Source organism: Coenobita brevimanus, chromosome 111 (genome assembly GCF_032717465.1).
Source record: "Coenobita brevimanus isolate Jiangsu-jjx chromosome 111, ASM3271746v2, whole genome shotgun sequence".
NCBI lineage: Eukaryota > Metazoa > Arthropoda > Malacostraca > Decapoda > Coenobitidae > Coenobita > Coenobita brevimanus.
Window position 1 is genome coordinate 1,755,692 of NC_137064.1, and position 20,710 is coordinate 1,776,401.

Genomic DNA, 20,710 nt, shown 5'->3' on the forward strand with positions numbered 1-20,710 from the left:
AAGTTGGCGGTAACCAGAGATGCAGTTAAGATAGCCCAGGATTAAGATTTCCCACGTCTTGAAAGGGTTACTGGAGACTTTATCTTGTTTTGTTTTTAACACCTGGAGGACGGAATGTGACTCCTAAATTGAAAAAAAAAAAAAAAGTCTGACTGACTGCATTAAAAGTTAAGATTCCTTACGTCCTGAAGGAGTTAAGAAACGAGAAGTATTTTGCAGTATTAATTTAGAAACACTTTTTTTTTTTTTTTGATAAAGCAGGTAAGATGCGAGTATGAACCGTATTCCGGGTGGCATTTTAGGATTCGTAGCATCTTCCTGTTAGTGAATTATACATTTTACGCCTTGATGTCCACTTTTTTTATGCTGGTAGTAAGACGTGTAAAAAGCATAGAAGAGAAAGTATGGTGTAGAATAAAACGCTAAGGAGGAGGTGCCACGATGTCTAATATGCTACCCAGACTACAGCCTTATATCCGAGGTTAATTCGTGTTTGTTTCTCGGTGTTTTAGTGAAGGGGATGTGGCCGAGTACAAATGTTCTTCAGCTCAAACACAGGCCACGAGAGGGAAAAAGAATAAGAAAGGAAGAGGAAACAATACGACAACATTCAAGGTAGCCAGTAATGTAACGTTGCAGTAGTTCTTCCAGTGCTTTTCACGTACCTTAGAAGAGTGAAATAAATACTAACAAACTACTAACACAACATGCAGTTTTGTCTTACCTAACCCTAGCAGTGATTAACCCTTGTAGTACGGTGATGTCTGTTGTTTTGTTATTGCTTTCTACACACAGCTCCATACAGCTTAGGAGGGACGTTTCGTATTGAAGGGTAAAATTATAACCTTGTCTTATTTCCCCTGTTCAGAGAGTCTGTACAAAGTTGAATTATACTGTGTGATGGAAAGAATATATTTGTGTATGTATGTATTAATGTAGGTAGGAGGGTAGGTAGTAGGTAGGTAAGAAGGTAATGTATGTACAGTATGTATGAATGCATGTATAACACTTTCATGGAGACTGCATGCACAAAAACAGAGTATCTCCATTTTGTCCTACTAAGACGTTATCCTTATTCCTTTCGTTGTGCCAGATATGAAGTTACTGATTCACGCCAGGTATTATTAAGGTACCGGTAAGAAATTGCCCAGTGACGCCTATTATTTATTCAGTTAGTGTATATAGTAGTGGGTGTGGTACAGACACAGGTGCCACTTAGGAATCTCTGAGTGGTGTGCAGGTTATGTGGTGTTGGGATTTTTTGTTTTTTTCATTTAATTTTGTTTTTCCTTCTTATGTTCATCTGTAAAAAAATAGTGGCAGTACAAGAGGTTAGTTATTAGAAATGTACCTTCAAAGCGGGAAAATCAAATCCTAAATTACTTTTTACTGATTTTATTGATTACTTCTTGGTTATGCTGATCATCGAGAATAATACTTACATTTACACTGACTTGTATCTTTAGCGTTAGATATACAACCACTGCAGATTAAAAGGTAAAAACAATGACATCCAAGCCCATACCGCCATTTGCCAGGCGTAGGGGGCCAAGAGTAGGCTAAAGGAATCAGAACATTTAAAGACTGACTAAATTCCTGGTATTACATGATTAAAACCCCTCCAGGCATCTGTTAAGGGGTTCAGATCGATACGCAGACCACCTGACTTACATTTCAGCTCGAGTGGCGCGCTAAGACCACTAGACCACCAGGCGTCGTGTTAACAGACTTCAGTTTGTATTTAGAGCATCTATGAGGTATATTTATTTTACCTGTTGATTATTCTTCGTATTCTAGGTGGCACAGAAATTTCGTAACACCTTTTCCTTAGCGACTTATGCTTTTTACGCCTAAAAGTTATCTGAATACAGGGTGGTCTTTATATTGCGCTCTCCTATATTCTGTGTAAGAGGGATGGCTCAGTCTGCTGGTGTGGGGACACGGATATTTTGGATGCTTCGTGAAATGACTAGTAAGCTATACAGTCAGTGGGGGTGCGCGGCGTATACACCACCTTGTGTTTTATCTGGTATCTACATTACTTGCCACACTAACGATAGAGAAAGAAGAGGAAGAAGAGGAGGAAGAAAAAGAAGAGGAGGAGAAGGAAGAGGAAGAAGACGAAAAGGAAATGGTGCTACAAACTCATTCTAATATCCATCTTGAACACGTCCTGATTTTAGAGCCGGGTGTGTGAATTGTAGGGAACAGAGTCTATCACGGACAAGAAAAGCACAGCATAAATTATTTGGTTATTATCTTCACTACGATAACGTCCTCTGTTTGTGATTTGGTCCAGCTTAGGAGAGACTTCGTGTTTTCGAAATACGAAGTATAGGGGTTAGTTATGGGGCTGTATTCTTGTTGGAGTTGGAGAGTTCTGTAATACCCTTTGTTTAGCAATTATTCCCACATTACATATTAATAGCCTGTAATGTATTATCAGTGCAAACCACGTAGATATTAAGGAGATATAGAGAGCATGAAACAGAAAATCAATGTGTCATGTGCAAAACAAATCGCCATTGAACAGATACTACGAGGGCTCCAGTGCCAGCGAGGATACGACAAAAAAACTATTATCAACCCTTTATTGCTAACTCTCCTAAGCTGAGTAAAATCGTCTGGTGGCAGCAAGAGTAAGCTTATAAAAGAAGTCACCATAATGAAGGGGATGAGTACCACCAGTACCTCAAACGATGGTTGAGGGACTGTGACGAGGGGTGAGTCTTTGCATGGGGTAGGGGGAGGTGCTGCGGCGAGGGGCAGGGGCGGGGCTGGAGCGGGGCGAGGACCGAGGGCTTTTAGGGGGAATGGGAATGGGGTACTGAAAGTGGCTGAGACAAGGGATGGGTCTGGGACTGATGCGAGGAGAAGTCCTGTGCCTGATCCTTTGGGAGAGCCTAGGACTGTGGTGTGGGGAGGGTCTAGGACTTCGGTGTGGGGAGGGTCTAGGACTTCGGTGTGGGGAGGGCCTGGGGCTATGATGTGGAGAATGCCTAGGACTATGATGTGGGGAGCACCTGGGACTGTGATGTGGGGAGGTGTCAGGACTGCGGTAAGGGGACAGTCTAGGGCTGCGATGGGAGGGTTTAGGGCTGTTGTGCAGAGACGACTTTGTGGTGTACTGTGAAGTAGAACTGTGATGAGGGGAGCCACTTGAGTGAGGCACACACTGTGGTGATTTTGAGCTGCATGAGGTGTACACGCTGCCTCGTTCCTCTCGAGTCTGTAGCTGTTCCTGGCAGCGGGTACAGGTGTTGCTGGTGGTCAAGGTGTTGACGCACTGGCCCAGGCGACATACATCCTGGGCGAGGGAGTCAAGGACCTCCTTAAAATGGTTACTGTCTTCTCGTCTCTCGTCCATATCCCACACCAGTAGATCTAAGCCAAAGCGTAAGGCATCTATACTGCGTTGAACATCCCCATCTCCGTCACTGGTATACTGTGCCGTTTTGCTTAGGGTGCGAAAATTTGCAAAGGCATTCCTACGCCGTGTAGCTTGGTCCCTGGCCCGAGCATTGCGTAGTATGATGTGCACCAACTCTGGTGGAAGACCAGTGTCCCGCAGTGTCTTAGGGGTCAGCACCAGAATCCACCCGTATAGAGAAGGAGAGAGCAGGATCATGCGGTGCAGTAAGTTGAGGATACGTATCGGCATCACCCACTTCAGCCACGCACTGAACATGAAGGACTCAAAATGCGCCACAAGTTGTGTCTGGCGCACCAGGCGGTCCAATGCAGCAGATTTTTGTAGTCCCTGGATGTCAGATACAGCCAGCCCCACCAGCAGGTTCATTAGTATGATTGTTACGAAAATTAGAAATATGCCAAAGATGGCATGAGAGGTACCAGGGTACATAATGGTCTTGCCGTCATCGAAGAACCAATCATCATATTCTATCTCACCCGTCATCATGACCATCGTTTTTAACAGCCTGAGAGCGTAAATCTGGAAAGGTGGGTGGTTAGGGAACAATACACCAAAACTTAGGGAAAATGCGTTAATGAGGGATATGTAAGCAATTAAGAATTTTCCAAAATTTTTGGTTACATGGGTAAACATCTGAACATACAGGCCAAATACTGGAAATCTACCAATAAGGAGCAGCAGTTCAACCCAGCTAAGTAGTACAACGGCAGCAGCGAGATGGTGCTCCCAGTCCTCTGTGTCATATTGCACATATGAGTGGATGGTGATAATCATTGTGAAGATGATGATGGGCCACACCAGCACATTATCCCACGAGGAGAGGTAAATCCTCGGAGCATCGAGAACCTGAAATAATTCCTTCACCGCCAGCATGGAAACCCCCACCCAGATAAAGTAAAGGAGATAGACGAGCAGACCCTCATATATCAACCCACATTGCTCCCTCTTCAGTTTCATTTCATCATCCATGGACAACACAGCTGCATTTGCACCTCGCGTAGCATTCACTGGCCAGACAGTGAGTGGGGTGGTAGGGACGGTGAATTGGAAGGGTGCGAGGATAGTCTCTTGTGTGGTGGAGTTGAGGTGGAGGCAGGAAAAGGCAGGGAAGACCACCAGGATGTAGCACGTAAGTGAGACCACCAGCAAGGCATAGAATATCAGGTTGAACACGAAGAAGGAACGCACTCGCAGCCACTTCAAGAAGAGAAGAGTTTCACATAATGGATGTTTCAGCAGCGGCTTCTGGCCCTCACGAATAAAACAAGACAGCATGCGACACTCCAGCCCATACCCATCGCCTGGCACCAGCACACGAAAGTCCATCTGTACCTGCAAGTACAGATTTAATGATTTTTTTCATTAAGAAATATAAATTGTCTACAATGTGAGATAAAGGTATACTACATCATATACAGTATACTATAACAGTAATGTATGCATTACCAAGCAATTAATAATAGAATTGTGTATAAAAGAATTAATCAGGCAAAGTAATGGTGACTGCAGACCTTTGAATCTCGCTCATGATGGTCGTGGTCAGTGAAAGATATGGCGGCATCAAGGTTCTCCTGGATGTGGGCGAGCACGGCGGGTGTGCGACGCAGGATGAGGTTGAGAGCGGACACACCACCTGTAGTGCAAGCAGTCACATCCCCACCGTGGTCCAGGAACATCAGTACACAGTATGAGGAGTCATGCAGTGCTGCCATGTGGAGTGGTGTGTACCCTGACTCGTCTGCGGCATTAGCGTCAGCACCAGCTTCCAGCAGCAGCCGCAGACACTCATGTGATCGAGACCCCTTGAAGATGCCACTGTGCAGTGGTGTCTTGCGATCACGATCACATGCATTGGGGTCAGCGCCAAAACTTAGCAACAGCTGCACCGTGTCTGAACTCTGAGCTTTGGCTGCCATGTGGAGTGGAGTCTGACCTCTGATGTCTTCCTGGTTGGGATTAGCACCAGCTTTTAGGATCTGATGTGCCACGCTGCAGTAGCCCTCCTGAGCTGCAAAATGTAAGGACGCCATCTTGGAGCTTCCTCTTGATGCCCTAACATCAGCACCGGCATTAAGCAAGATATTTACAATATCATCCATGCCCTCACACACGGCAATATGAAGGGGTGTCTCACTGTACAGCACCGTTGGGTTGACAGTGGCACCTAATGATATGAGCAGTTGGACACACTCTGGGTTGCCTCCCCGCACAGCCTGATGCAGCGCCGTCTCTCCACTGGCATTCAGACCAGCATCCACTGCTGCCCCTGCCTCCACTAGCGCTGCCACCCCACCTGCACATCCAGTGCGAGCAGCCAGCATGAGAGGCGTCACTTCCTCGTTTCCATCCCATTCCCATGCTCCACCAACTTTGGCTCCATATTTTAGAAGCACTTTTATAACAACCTCAGAGCCACTCTCAGCTGCAAGATGAAGTGCACTGAATCCTGCATTATCGCGTGCATCAACATTGGCCCCGGCTTCCACCATTGTCTCCACCAGTTCTGCAGCCCCATGTAGGCAGGCCCACAGCAGGCACACGTCCAGCTGCACCCGTGTCCTGCTGGCCCGCGCAGTCTCCACAGCCTCCGTCACCTTGCTGGCCTCCAACTGGTTGAGCACTGTCAGTGGTTGACTCTTGCTGGTGAGGCAGGACCGCAGGGCATTGATGCGGTGTTCACGGACGGCTCCAGCATTCCAGCCTGAGCTTGCTTCCACCAGCCGCTCTTCCAGCTTAGAGTCTTCTATCTCCTCCTCGCTGGTCTCCGAGGCCGGGCTGATACCTCGCACTGACTGCCAACGTTGCCGTCGCCGGGTGGTCAATGCACCCAGTCGTCGCCGAGATTTTTTCAAACTGGTAAGGAAGATGCGAGAGAGTTGCAGAAAGCAGAGCGAAAACAAGGCATGATTTCACCTGACTGAAGAGTGTTGTGACCATGATTATCATATCACTATAACTAAAAAACTTGTAATTAAAATATTCATTTACATTTTATAAAAGTGTAGGATGACGTAAAAATAAAAAAGAAAACGTTCTGCAACAAAACAAAGTTACATGATTGCCAGGCTCTCGCATTCTGTTTGAATCAGAACTACTTCATGTCTTCATCCTGTCTATAGTCATTCAAAAGTTCAAAAATCGAACCGAGAGAGAAGAGAGAGAGAGAGGGGGGGGGGGATACTCACTGTGCCTTATGTATGTCTTGCTCGCTTTCCTCGCATATGTTTTCCAGATATCGCTTGGGTCTGCCCTCCTCGTCCCCCTCTTCCACTGTCACGTAGGATTGCTGGGTGGTGTCCTGTGACGAGCTGCAACACAGGGGTCCTACACTCAACACACTGCTCTTCTTAACACATTGGTCCTACACTCAACACACTGCTTTTCTTAACACATTGGTCCTACACTCAACACACTAGTCTTAAGCTGAACACACTGGTCATTTACTCAACACATTGGTCTTATGCTCAACACATTGGTCTTTTACTCAACACATTTTTCTTTACACTACACGCTGGTCTATAACGTAGCACATTGGTCTTATACTATGCCAAGAGCTCACATTTACTCTTCTCTCTCCTCACTTCACCTGTCAGTCCATGACATTCCTTCGTCACCACACCATATATCATTTTGTCGTCTCAAGTGCACCAAACACCTCACTGTACCTCTACCATATATACTTCTCTGCCTCACAGCCTCATCTCTCTGCCTTCCTGCTTCACTTTACCTTCCTCCCTTACCTCTCCCTCCTTACCCCATCTCTCTTACTTCTTGTCTAACCTCTTGATTCCCTGCCTCGCCTCTCTTCCTTTCACCCTGTCTCCTCTCTGTCTCTCCCTGCGTCACTTCTAACACCCACCCCAGTTGAGACTGGTTTCAACAAACATTTTTTCTTAAAGTAAAATTTCTGCAGTTTTAACTGTTGATCTGCATTCTGCCAGCCGCTAGTATTCCTGGAAAGTCAAGCTTTTTCAGAAGGATGTCCACAAGCTGCCAGAGTTAGTTCGATAGGACGCAAAATTTTAAGTCCAAAAGATCTCCACGGTATGTCCGAGGGATGTCATTTTCCGATTAAAAAAAAAAAATAGAATGTTAGATCTGAAAAAAACAAAAATGGCCTGTTTTACAAGGGAGTGAAGGTTGGATAAAAGAAAATACCACAAAGTACGCAAGGGAAAGTTAAAAAAAAAAAAAAAAACGGATTACCTAAAACAGATCTTTACCCCAGCCCAGGGAATACAATGGACCTTGCTTTACCCCATTGCCACCCTTCCCCCTTCCCCTCGTTACCGACCTGCGTTGCCTGGCCTGGATCCACTGTTTGATGCGGAAGCTCCGGGTGAGTGGCCCAGGGCGGTTGTAACTGTCACTCATCACCCGCTGTCGTATTGGCGGGAGGGGCCGCGTCTGACTCATGGGTGACCAAGACGTTCTGGCGCCCACTTTAGGATGCCCACGCAGCGCCACGCCGCCGTTCTGCACCCGGGAGGCACCCTGACCCGCCCCGCTGCTGCTGAATGGGTTGGCGGAGCTTCGAACCTTTGTTTGTGGTGGGGCGGGTCGTGACAATGACCTGAGGGACGTAATAATAAATTTTGTCGAGTCCAGTATGTGTATAAACTTTGTCAAGTCCAATATGTGTGTAAGATTGTTTATAACTTATCTTCACTCATACAGCTACCAAACATTTTACAATCGAACCAGAGTGAATATTAGGTTAAAAAAATAAAACCATATTTTTTCACATGGTAACTGCTGTGGAGATTTATTTATTGTATAGAAACTAGGTTAAGACTTTTTGTGCACACTGTACTTGGGCATCGATATGGGTCGTCTCTGTGGTGCCCCATCGTAGCCTAGGTTGACCGGAGGTGCGGTGAGATGCGTGCCGTAGCTCTCCCCGAAGGAGGTGTCTGTGGTGGGGACGGGTGCGGTGGCAGGGGCGGGGCCGGGGTAGGTAAGGGGACGGTCTGAGAGATCGATGCAGGAGTGGGAGTGACGCACCCCACCGCCACCACGCACCTGACCCCCCGCTGTGCTGTCATCTGCTGAGATACAGACACAATTAGGGTCGTATTCTCGTGACCTCTGGACGCTTTCTAGCAGCTCCTCCTTACCGATTTGTTGTATATAATTTCTGTCTATCTATATCTATATACCTAGGCTGCTTCCCCCAAGGAAAGGGAGGTAGCCGAGACAGGACGACACACTCCCCATTTACCTTAGTATTTTCATATACTACTTCTACCATCTTAGTCGATATACAGACAGCATAAATAACAAGCAAAAGCCTATTAACCTGCAATATTCGTAAATAAACTGGTAAGCAAAAACTGGTAATCAAAATCGCAAATTTTGAGGTAGAGGTCTTAATGAAGAACAACGTCTCACTCTGTTGAACTTTCTCGAGTTACGCGAAACGTCGTTAATCAGGAAAGACATCCGCCTCACATTTTTGTTATCAGTTCTGTTGGCATTACCCTCCACATAACATTCACAGGAAAGAACCAAGAAATCCTCCTAAGCTGTCAAGACTCCGGACCTTAGCTGGGCAATGGGGTGGGTGTAAAGGCATCGCATTGTAGTGACGGGGTGGGGACTGAATGAGAAAGTGAGAGGTGATCTGGGATAACAGTGAGGTAAAGAGAGGACGACGGGGTACAGAAATGTAGGAGAGGTGTGGAGACTGAAGGAGGCATGGGGGGATGATGAGGGAGGGCACAGTAGTGTAGGGGAGGGGTGGGGACTTTTGATTCATGTCGTTTCGTTTATAAAGGCTCCAGAATGTTTGCATGTTGGGATGTATTCTAACCCATTCTCTATCCTAAGCTGTATAAAATCGTGTAGCGGTACATGTTACAAAAGACGCCATAGCATTGAGGGGGTTGATGTTGATTGTCTGACCCATTCACCACCACAGAGGTCTTTCTTAAGCTATGTAAAATCGTCTGTTGGTGGCAAGCCTAGAATATAAAGCCGGTCATGGGTTGTGCATTTTATACATAGAAGACCATACTGACGTGCAATGTACTGAATAAATCGCTACAGTCGTTCTATTTTATGAAGGCAGTTTGGGTGGGATGCACTGGGACCTCACACTGTTAGCTCTGTTGTCACATCGCCGCCGACACACGTGTAATTATTTGTGTTCACCTCTCTCTCTCTCTCTCACTCTCCTATTTTAAGCTAGTAACTACTTATAAATGAATTTTAAACACTCTGTATAGATGTAATTCAATAAAAAAGCTGTAGTATAGTATAAATCTCATAAGACTTGTCAGTGTTGCCTTTGAGACGTTGTCAGGTGGTGACAAGAGGGACAGCCCTGCGTGAGTGGGTCATACTCGGTCAGTCTCCCGCCAAGGAAGCTATTTAAAAAAACACACACACACACAAAAAACCGCACCTATAGACTTTTACCTCAAGGGTGGTGTGGAAAAAAAGTCGTAAACAAGAGAAAAAATTAAGAAAATACAATTAGTAGTAGTTAATATATAATATGAGAGAGAGAGAGAGAGAGAGAGAGAGAGAGCACGTGTGTGGCGACGATGTGGCACCAGAGCTAACAGAGTGAGGTCCCAGAGAGCCCGACCCAAACTGCCTTGATAAAATAGAACGACTATAAGAAAGTGGTGTTACGGAATCTTCCAAGACACTTAGATTTTCGTTGGCTAAGGAGATCACTGAGCTGACTATAATCACTGGCCGGCAGCAAGAATAAAGTAAAAATAAATGTTCTCGTACTGAAGAGATCAACCCACTGAACCAGGCGCAGGAAAGGGACGCCTTCCCGTGGTGGCACCGATACAACCTGAGAGGATTCACAAACGTCCCTCATCACCCTCCCTATCCCCCGGGAGGAGGATGGTGGAGTGCCGGAGAAAAGCAGCTTCATCCTGCAGTGAACAGGGATACAGATGAACCTAGGGCTACTACTACTACTACTACTACTACTACTACTACCTCTACTACTGCTACTACTACTACTACTACTACTACTACTACCTCTACTACTGCTACTACTACTACTACTACTACTACTACTACTACTTCTACTACTGCTACTACTACTACTACTACTGCTACTACTACTACTACTACTACTACTACTACTACTACTACTACTACTGCTACTACTACTACTACTACCACCAAAGAGTATCTGTCATCCTCAGAACTACTTCATTCATTTTGGGGGTTAGATTTTTCAAACTGGGGGGAAGGTGTTAGACGTATCCCTAAAAAAAAAAAAAATGAGTGGACTTTCCTAAGCTGAATCAAATCGTCTGGTAGTAGCTAGAATGAACCAAAAAAACAAAAGGGTTAATGGCGATTGTTTCTTGCTCCTACAGGGGGTCTTCCTGAGTAAAATCGTCTGGCAGTTACAAGAAAGAAACGAAGAGGACGTCGTGGTACTGAAGGGGTTAAGGATCTCAGGGGGTAAGTAGTGGATATTCTTTGGCATAGATGACGTCTTAACACTTCCTCTTGAGCGATTTATTTTGCATAATATTATACCTTCAAAATCTCTCGTAGGTATGTTACTTGTATTTTTAATTTCGACATAGCTTGCAATAATACCATAGGTTACTAAATAATTCTTAAAGTGTACGACGCAAAATGAATCAATTAGGAGGAGGAGTAACGAAGCCAGTGTAAACAGGAGTCAATGAAGACGGAGGGAGATACTGAGGTAGATAAGAGTGGATAACAGATAAACGATAAGGTGGATTGATTCCTGGATGACACGTGTGCCAACAGTGGGCCATACTTGTTAACTCTGGAGATTTCGTAGCATTTGTTCCTCTGCTATTTGTTACGGTATAATAATTGCACCTTAATATCCTCCTCTTTTTCTTTCTGTCTGTATCTCTCTAATATTGACATATTTGATGTAATAGACTGAACAAATCGCTGAGGAACAGGCATTACGAAGTCTCCAGCGAAAACATCGAATCATGTAACACACTTTTGAACAACGCAGAATCCTCTCCAGCCCATCACCCGTGTAAACATAGGAAAGTGTGTTAGTCATTTCTCATCACAAACTATGGCAACTAGGATGACACGCCAGCATAAGAAAACTATAATAAAAAAGAAAAAGGGATGAAGGGAGGGGGGCAGTGGGGGGCCGAGAAGGGGGCAGAAGAGGCGGGAGGGGGCTGTGTTAAGGCTGGTGGGGTGGGAGAAGGTAAACAGTTTGTGGAAGTGGTCGTGTTGCTTCCCCATGATACCCCTCAGGCTCAGGCAGCGCGGCGTCTTGGCAAGGGATGTGGTTCTGAGGGCGCCACACATACCCTCCTAACTTACCCAGTCATACCAAACCCTCCTAACTTATCCTAATCAGACCAAATCGGACTTGGTAACCCACACGGTAACAGGTGCAGGACCGTCCCATATCATCACCTTTTGGGTTCCAAGGTTAGATTTATTAGCCTCTGTAGATCTTGGTGTGGAACCTCTGACTCTTGAACTTGAGTTTTTTCCCCTCAGCTTAATAAAATCGTCTTGCAGTCAGCGGGAATAAAATGAAATGTACGTTCTTAGGGAATGAACTGAATTGTACGTTTTTATGGAATGTAATGTACGTTCTTAGGGAATGAACTGAATTGTACGTTTTTAAGGAATGTAATGTACGTTCTTAGGGAATGTACTCACCGTTTTAGGGAATGAACTAAAATGTACGTTCTTAGGGGACGATTTTTTTTAGGGAATGTAATGTACGTTTTCAGGGAATGTACGTACGTTCTTAGGGAATGAACTGAAATGTACGTTGTTAGGGAATGTATGTTTTTTAGGGAATGTACGTACGTTCTTAGGGAATGTAGTGAAATGTACGTTCTTAGGATAAGGATGTTAATGGAAAATTTTAAGAATAGGGAACTGATTCATTTTTGGGAGAAATACTTGGTCTAGTTTGCATCACTAACAGAGGAGGATATTGAGGTGTTATGTGAAGAATAAATCGCTAAGGAATGGGTGTTACGAAGCTTCCCTACGTAGCTTGTGACACGTGTGGATTCAGTGGCTTTCCCATCAAGCTTTCGTCATGATGTCCTTTTTTTCCGCTTAGTGTTTTTACCCTCTCTCTCTCTCTCTCTCTCTCTCTCTCTCTCTCTCTCTCTCTCTCTCACGTCTAGTGATTTTTTCTTGCTGCAGTACGTTCACACGATTTTTTTTTTCTTTTCAGTTTAGAACAAATTCTCGTATTGAAAGGGTTAAGGTTGGTCTGGTGTTTGACTGACAGGATGATAGTAGTGGTGGTAGTGATGATGATGATGATGATAATGGTGGTGGTGGTGATGAAGATGTTGATGGTGATAGTGATGATGATGATGATGATAATGGTGGTGGTGGTGATGAAGATGTTGATGGTGATAGTGATGATGATGATGATGGTGGTAGTGGTAGCGGTGGTGGTTGATTGGTGGTGGTGGTGGTGATGATGCTGGTGATGGTAGTAGTGATGATGGTGGTGGTAGCAGTGGTGGTGGTAATGATGGTGATGATGATGATGATGATGATGATGATGATGATGGTGAACCCTATCCTGTCCTGTTATCTGATATCAAACTAATCTACGCCAGCTGACCCACTCTGACCCATTCCGTACGACTACCTTTATCTGTGTTGCATCCTTGTTATTGCCAGAGGAATTTAATCCGTCAAAGGAAACACCCCTCGTACTAAATGGATCAGAAAGAGAGAGAGAGAGAGAGAGAGAGAGAGAGAGAGAGATCCAATAAGTTCTATGAAGATGACGGTTTTTATGTATATTTTTGGCGTCGTAAGTTTTTTTTTTTTCTTTTTAAGCTTCTGGGAGATTTCTCGTGCTGAAGGGGTCAAACTGGCCTACTGATTCAATTATTTCTACCATTAAGCCTTTCAGTACCAGGACGTATTAATTTTATTCTTGCTGCCTCCAGACGATTTTACTCAGCTTAGAAGATGCTTTTTCTAACTGGAGAGGTCTGACTGTCGCCTTCGTTAACATACTAAAAGAGGTCTTCCATAGAATTAATACAGTCGTCTGGAGGTGGCAAGACTAAACCATTTAAGACGTCATCGGCCTGAAAGGGTTAGGTAAAGTATCTGAAGCCTGAATGCTGCTCTCCCAACTCTACTACAAAATGGGCCCTGTAGGCTAGGCTAGGCTGGGTTGGGTTGGGTTGAGTTGAGTTGGGTTAGGTTTGGTTAGGTTTATTTAGCACGCTAGTGTTAGGTGAGGTTGGATTAAACAAACGTAAACTCGTTGATCCTGGGAAGAGAATCTGTCAGGCGGTACTAAATCTGCTTACACTTCGAATATACACACAGCCTGGTCACTCTAACCCACTTACTAAGACCATTATAGGCCCATTTTACCTACTTTCCTCCAAGATACACTACCCGGTCTTTCTCAGAATCTCGACGACCAAGAAGGTATCCAGGGTAAACAAACTTGGCGGTTAAAATAGACATGCTCTCCTATTCGCTTCTCTGTCGTCTTCTGCTAGCCAGGAAACGCCCGTCGCTGTGCCTATCATCGCCCGGAAACTGCGCAAATCTCGACGAGGGAGGGATTTGAGCTGAGAAATAGTGTGTGTGTGTGTGTGTGTGTGTGTGTGTGTGTGTGTGTGTGTAATGGAGGGATAGCCTATGGAAGGATAGCATATGGAGGGAGGAGGCGGTGAGAGTGTGTAAATGGATGAAAGTGTGTGGAGGGAGAGTGTGGAGGGAGGAGGCGAAGAGAAGGAGAGGGCGAGTGAAAAGGGAGTGTGGGGAATAAGACTGTGCGGAGAGTAAAGAAAGAGCGTGGATAGAAAGTGAATGAAAGTATGTGAAATGTGTGTGTGTGTGTGTGTGTGTGTGTGTGTGTGTGTGTGTGTGTGTGTGTGTGTGTGTGTGTGCGTGTGTGTGTGTGTGTGTGTGTGTGTGTGTGTGTAGGGAGGCTGTGTGAAAGGATAGTGTATTTGAGAGAAAGATGTGCAGAGAGATGTGATGGCGAGGCTGAAGGAGATCAAAGGAAATCTGGGAAAATGGAATGTGGGGAAGTATTTTGTTAAGAAAGAATTTATGTGGAAGGGAGAGAGGGAGCTGGGTGGGTGTGGATGTGGATAGGTGGAGTTGGGTGTGTGGAGGTGAGGGCAGGTAGCGAGGTGGTGTTGATAGTGGAGTAAACAGGAAGAAGCTAACATGGTCTCCGTTACCCCACACTCGTTAGCCTGCATTTTACAGCTAACGCCTTCTTTATCCCCTTCGCCATGAGCTAATCTCCAGGGGCGTCTTTGTACATACGCTGAAGCCCACAATCTCAGCCTTAACGAGTGCAGACATGGATAAACTTAAAATAAACGAAAGAAAGACAGCGGATGCACTAAGACCACAAATACAGATCACCTTCAAGAAACAAAAATAGTTTCATTGAAGGATGGTATGAACGAGAGAGGCACACAATTTATCGCTTCACCTAAAGACCCACCCCACCTGTGTAACTTCATGTTGCATCACTCCCCTCAAAGAAAAAGACGAAGCTACCAACATCACATTAAGTTATCTCAGCAACAGCCCTCCTCCTCAACCCAACACCACACACCACAAACGCAGACATAAACATAGCTACCAGAACCATCCAGAACCAACCAAAGAGACTTCTTCACGAACATCCACCAGACATCAACCCCACAAAAACTATATTACCCAGAGTGACACAAATGCACCTAGTCAGACTGTGATGTGGCACGCACCCTTCGTTGTTGCTATACCAGTACAAAATACAACTCAGAAATGCACATCCTCCTCATAACACAATACTCTCACCACATGCACCATCCTACCAGAGTAGGTTAATGGATAACTGCTAAGCTTAGTAATTTATAAGGTTCTGCAAGTCCCATTCTTCCACAGCACTCCCCCTCCCCCACATACGCATCATAGCTTTTGGAAGCTATGGGCCGTATTCTGGGTGACATAGGGTAATTCGTTGCATCACTTCCTTAGCGGTTTATTTTGCACATTGTACATTAATAACTTATAAGAAGATATTGAGGTGTTATGTGGAAAATAAATCACCAAGGAAGCGGTGTTACGAAATTTCCATAGTCACTAAGAGTACGAGCCTATAATGTCAGTAACCGGGCCTTCTTTGGTTGTGCAACTTCATATACACTATATCCCTATGGTAAAGACCTTGCTAACCTATTCACATTTCAGTATGATACTTTATGCAGTAAAATTACCACCAAGGAACACAAGGGCATTTGACAGTGGGAAAAGACACCGAATCTAGTTCAGAATAATTTTTGTATTTTTTATTTATCTAATGTTGTTGGTTTAAGATTGATGAAGTTAGTTGCGGACAGTTTGATTAAGGCAGTTTGTGATATAGGGAGGGCTAGAGTAAGATACTTCTGTGTATATTAGGGTACGTAGACTAAGAGTATTTTAAGGTAGTTCAATATTTTAGGGAGGTTGGGTTTACTTCAGTAAAAAAAAAAAAAAAAAAAAAAAAATATCGTTCAGTTGTAGCCAGAATAGAATATGCACAGACAGATTCCGCCTTCCACAAATGGGTTCAGTGCACGAGGTAGCATCGTGTATGATATCGATGAAACGATAGGGTAGAGTGGGCAAGGAGAGAGTAAGTCTGAGTCGGGCGTGATATGCAAGGGTAGGGTACTGTACGGTAGGGTTCGGTAGGGTGCGCTAGGGTACGGTATGGTAAGGTAGGGAAGGGTTGGGTAGCATAAGGTAGAGAAAGGAGGTAAGGTGAGGTAGGGTAAGTATTAGGTAAGGTAGGGTAGTTGTAAGAGTTGTAACCCCAGGCTCATCTGAATGTGAACTCAGCAGACTGCAGGCTTAAATTTCCACTTCCTACAGTCTGTCCCTTTTTCACGGATAGGGAGGAAGTTTAGGGGTGTTCGCATAGTCAGGTAGAGGAGTCATGCAGCTACGTCAGTGCCACCTCACGAAGGCGCCCCTCTCCAACACCATGGGAGGATAAAGCAAGATATAGGATAGGGTTATGTAGGGCTGGGTAGGATAGGGTAGGGTAGGGTAGGGTAGGGTAAAACAAGGTAGGGGTGTGCAAGGTAGGGTAGTGCTGAATAAAGTAGGATATTTATGGTTTGGTAATAATCGCACATTCCATTCAGTATGTTACCATCAGAGGGCAGTGAACCAGATTCTTTCACTCTCTACACTCCATCACTAACCCAAACACACGCACAGGCACACACGCATTGCCTGTACATACAAACAAAGGTGCTCTCTCTCTCTCTCTCTCTCTCTCTCTCTCTCTCTCTCTCTCTCTCTCTCTCACATGAAGATCAACACTACCTCATCATCATCATAATTATAACCTAGTGACCTAACATACTTCACCCATCACCCCTCCATCCACCCTAAATTCTCGTTCCCACCCCCTACCACGTCCCACCCACAACCTACCGCCCTTTTCTTCTTACCTCTATACACCCACCCGTACAATTAGGGACCGGGCTGTAACATCGATCGTTCCGGGTTGTATTCTAGGAGAAGATTATGACTTAGCAAAAACTGATTGTCTTTATAACTCTCGCGTATTCAACAGGCATTGATCCTAAGCGTCCATTATTTAGAACTCAGCCCTATTCTATATATTTATTGCCTAACACCGTAACCTGTGAGGGGTAGATACTGCAGGAGTTTCTATCCCTACTCAGCAACGAACCCTTCCTCCACGACATACCAGCTTGCCTCTTATTTAAGTAGGACGACATAGACGATTTTATTCAGCTTAGGGAAAACTTGTCGAATATAGTCTTTAATAACACCACCACGACAAGAGGGTTTCCCAAAGATTAGACCAGGTTAGGTTAAGTTTGGATGCGTTAGGTTAACTTAGATTAGAGTTAGGTTGTTAGGTCAGGGTAAGTTGGGTTAGGTCAGCTTAGGTTGCGTTAGGTTAGGTCAGGGTAGGTTAGGTTAGGTTATTTTATGGTAGTTATGGTTAGGTTAAGTTAGAGGCAGGGACAGATGAGTGAGGAGTACTTTATATGTAGGTAGATTAGATTATGTTAGGGTGCGTTAGAGACAGGCCAAGTTAGGTTAGGTTGGGCCAAGTTAAGCTAAACTAGGGTAGATCAGAGACCCAATTAAGTTGATGTAATTTGAATTAGAGACAGAAGCAGTTGTTGATAGTTGGGCTGGGTCAGATTAAACGTTATAGAGTTAGAGCATATCCGCTAAAATCCCCGCCCATCCTGTGTGTCATCATGTGGCCTCCCAGGGAACACACTCATTGGGTTATCACAACATCCGCTCTGTGTGTGTGTGTGTGTGTGTGTGTGTGTGTGTGTGTGTGTGTGTGTGTGTGTGGTGTGAGAGAGAGAGAGAGAGAGAGAGAGAGAGAGAGAGATTTTCCCTGTGTGTGTGTGTGTGTGTGTGTGTGTGTGTGTGTGTGTGTGTGAGAGAGAGAGAGAGAGAGAGAGAGATTTTCCCTCTGTGTGTGTGTGTGTGTGTGTGTGTGTGTGTGTGTGAGAGAGAGAGAGAGAGAGAGAGAGATTTTCCCTGTGTGTGTGTGTGTGTGTGTGTGTGTGTGTGAAGACATTTCTACCTGTGACTCAATAAATATACTTACATCAATAAACATTACTGCCCTATTCTCGCTCCACCCACAGAACATGGGAATGTGTGAAGTGGTGTGTTTATGTCTTGGGAAGTGTTTACCTGCAAGACAGTCTATTTTGAGGTTATTTAGGCGTCTCAGGTGAAGATGGAAGAAGCAATTAGGGCTCACAGGCAGGTATGAGGTGGGAATTAATGAGTTTTGTTCGTGTTTATCTGAGGCAGTGGGTATTTCACACACACACACACACGAGAGAGAGAGAGGGGGGGTGATGCTAATAACTCTGCACTACCTAGAGTCCCAGTCGGACCTGTGATCTCTGACATCGACAAATAGATAAGCAGGGAATCAGATTAATAGATAAACAGACAGACAGACAGATGATAGATTGACAGACAGGTAAACAAACAGAAAGGAAGAAAAATAGATAGATAGACAGATGGATGGATAGATAGACATAGATAGATAGAGAGAATGCAGTTAACCTTGCCTGGCCTAGCGTGCCCTACCTGTAATATCATGACTGGGTGATTCGCTGCCTCCCACCCTCAGCCGTGGCCTCACCATCCTCCTCACTCAAATTACCTCTTCCTCCTCCTTCTCCTCTTCTACTTCCTCCTCCTCCTCCTCTTCTTCCTCGTCCTTCTCTGCTTCCTCCTCCTCCTCTTCTGTTTCCTCCCGATCTTGTTACTAATTCCACTTTGTATTACTGACTTCAGAACCTTCTTTCACTTTTCTTTTGCTGATTCTATTATTCACCCTAACTTTATTGCTGATTTCAGGGCTTCTTTTCCTGTATCTGTTGCTGATGTTAATATTCACGTTATTTTCTGTTGCTGGTTTCAGAGCTTTTCCTGTTTCTGTTGCTAATTTTGCTGTTCATTGCACTTCCTATTAATGCTTTCAGACCCTTTTTTCGTGTTTCCGTTTTTCGATATTGAGTTATTCTTTTTGATTTTCTTTCTTTTCTTGCGTCACTCGCTTGCTGTACACTTGCTGCGAGAACTACTTTTTTTGTGTGTGTTTACTTCTGATGTTATTCTTTCTATTGCTGCTTCAGAGCTTTTTTTTTTTCTGTCTTAATGTCTCAGGATGGAGTTCATTTTACTACTGTTGCATTCAGACTTTTTTCTTTTCTTATTTAAGCTCGTGATCTTAGTGGTCATTCCACTTTCTTTTTTTTTTTTTTTTTTTTACATTGTCTACTCCTACTTTCAGGATTCACGCCCTCTTTCTGCTGACACTTCCAGATATCTTTTATTTATATCTGTTGTTACGTTCATCACCCACTCCACTCTCACCTGTTGCCTTCTGTTTATATATCTGTTACCGGCATTAATCTTTATAGGTCCTGCTTTCAGAAGTATATATTCTGTTTTTGCTGCTGCCTTCGCACCTCCAGTATTTTCTCCTTCTTTTCTAACCTAATATATTACTTTGGTTTCTGATCTTGCCCTCATAAGTGACTCTTTAATCTGCGTCCTTAACAACTCATTCCACTGTCAGTTCATTCCATAAGAGCTTACATCACTACCTCCTTTTCAAGAGAAATTGTAATGTTATTATTTTTTTTTTAAACTTTTTTTTTTTTGCTGATTTCCTTGATGCTGTTATATTTAAAACTTTCGCATTCTCTTTAGAGTGTGGCCCATATTCTGGTCCGATAAGGAGGCTCCCTAACACCTCTTCCTTAGCGATTTATTTTTGGATATGACTGACTAATATCCTTTTGTACGTTATTCATGCAAAATATGGCGATATTGGAAGGATTCATGCAACACAGTAGGACAGTAAGTGTAATCAGCAAAATAAGTCGTTTAAGAAAAAGTGTTAGGAAGCTTCCTTAACCGACGAGAATACGGGCTCAAGTTTGCACAGCTTATTATGCCTGAGTTAGTGAGACGGAGTATATGAGGAAAAACACATGGCAACGATTTGGTACTTTTTTTTAAACCACGTAAGACCAGAAAACACACCTACAAACCACAAAGTCACAAAACCTTACTTACTGACAACTTATAATCAGAGAATACGACTTATTTATCATTTATAACGAAATACGCTACTCATTATTCATTTACGACCAAGAAACGTCACTTACAATCATTAAAACCAGAAAAAATCACTTAATTGTCACTTCCAAGCAAAAAAACACCATTTACCAGTCACTTATAACGAGAAAACAACACATTTTAACAGCTTCTGATCGTACACAACAGGGAATAATCACATGTAGCTAGAAAAACACAGGAAATCTTGTGCTGAGGAGAGGGGAAGCGACTGGAGTGAGAGAGGGTTGAGAACTGCTAGCCAGAACTCGGGGGAGCTGTGTGTGTGTGTGTGTGTGTGTGTGTGTGTGTGTGTGTGTGTGTGTTTTGATAGTGTTCTTCTCCCCTCACGTATACCACACCCATTCCACACCTGCGCCATAGATATGCCACACCCATGCCGCACGGTTCACCCATACCACACCCACACCACACACCACACCTATACCACACTCCTCACCCATTCCACACACCACACCACACACCACACCTATACCACACTCCTCACCCATACCACACACCACATTCATACTACACCCTGCACCCATACCACACCCCAAGCTCATACCCCACCTCACACCCATACCACACAACACCCATACCACACACCACACCCATACCACACCCACACCACACCGCACG

At 44.4% G+C, this 20,710-nt stretch overlaps 1 protein-coding gene across 1 annotated transcript; it reads right to left on the bottom strand.

Annotated features, from left to right (window-relative positions):
• Positions 1–2,692: 2,692 nt before the first annotated feature.
• On the bottom strand, positions 2,693–20,598 carry LOC145417747 (transient receptor potential channel pyrexia-like). Its single transcript, XM_080286355.1, has 6 exons — positions 20,442–20,598; positions 8,247–8,478; positions 7,728–8,006; positions 6,619–6,741; positions 4,945–6,286; positions 2,693–4,765 (listed from the first exon to the last, which is right to left on the bottom strand). Exons 1-6 carry the CDS (start codon positions 20,596–20,598, stop codon positions 2,693–2,695), a joined length of 4,206 nt encoding a protein of 1,401 aa, XP_080142481.1.
• Between the last annotated feature and the right edge of the window lie 112 nt (positions 20,599–20,710).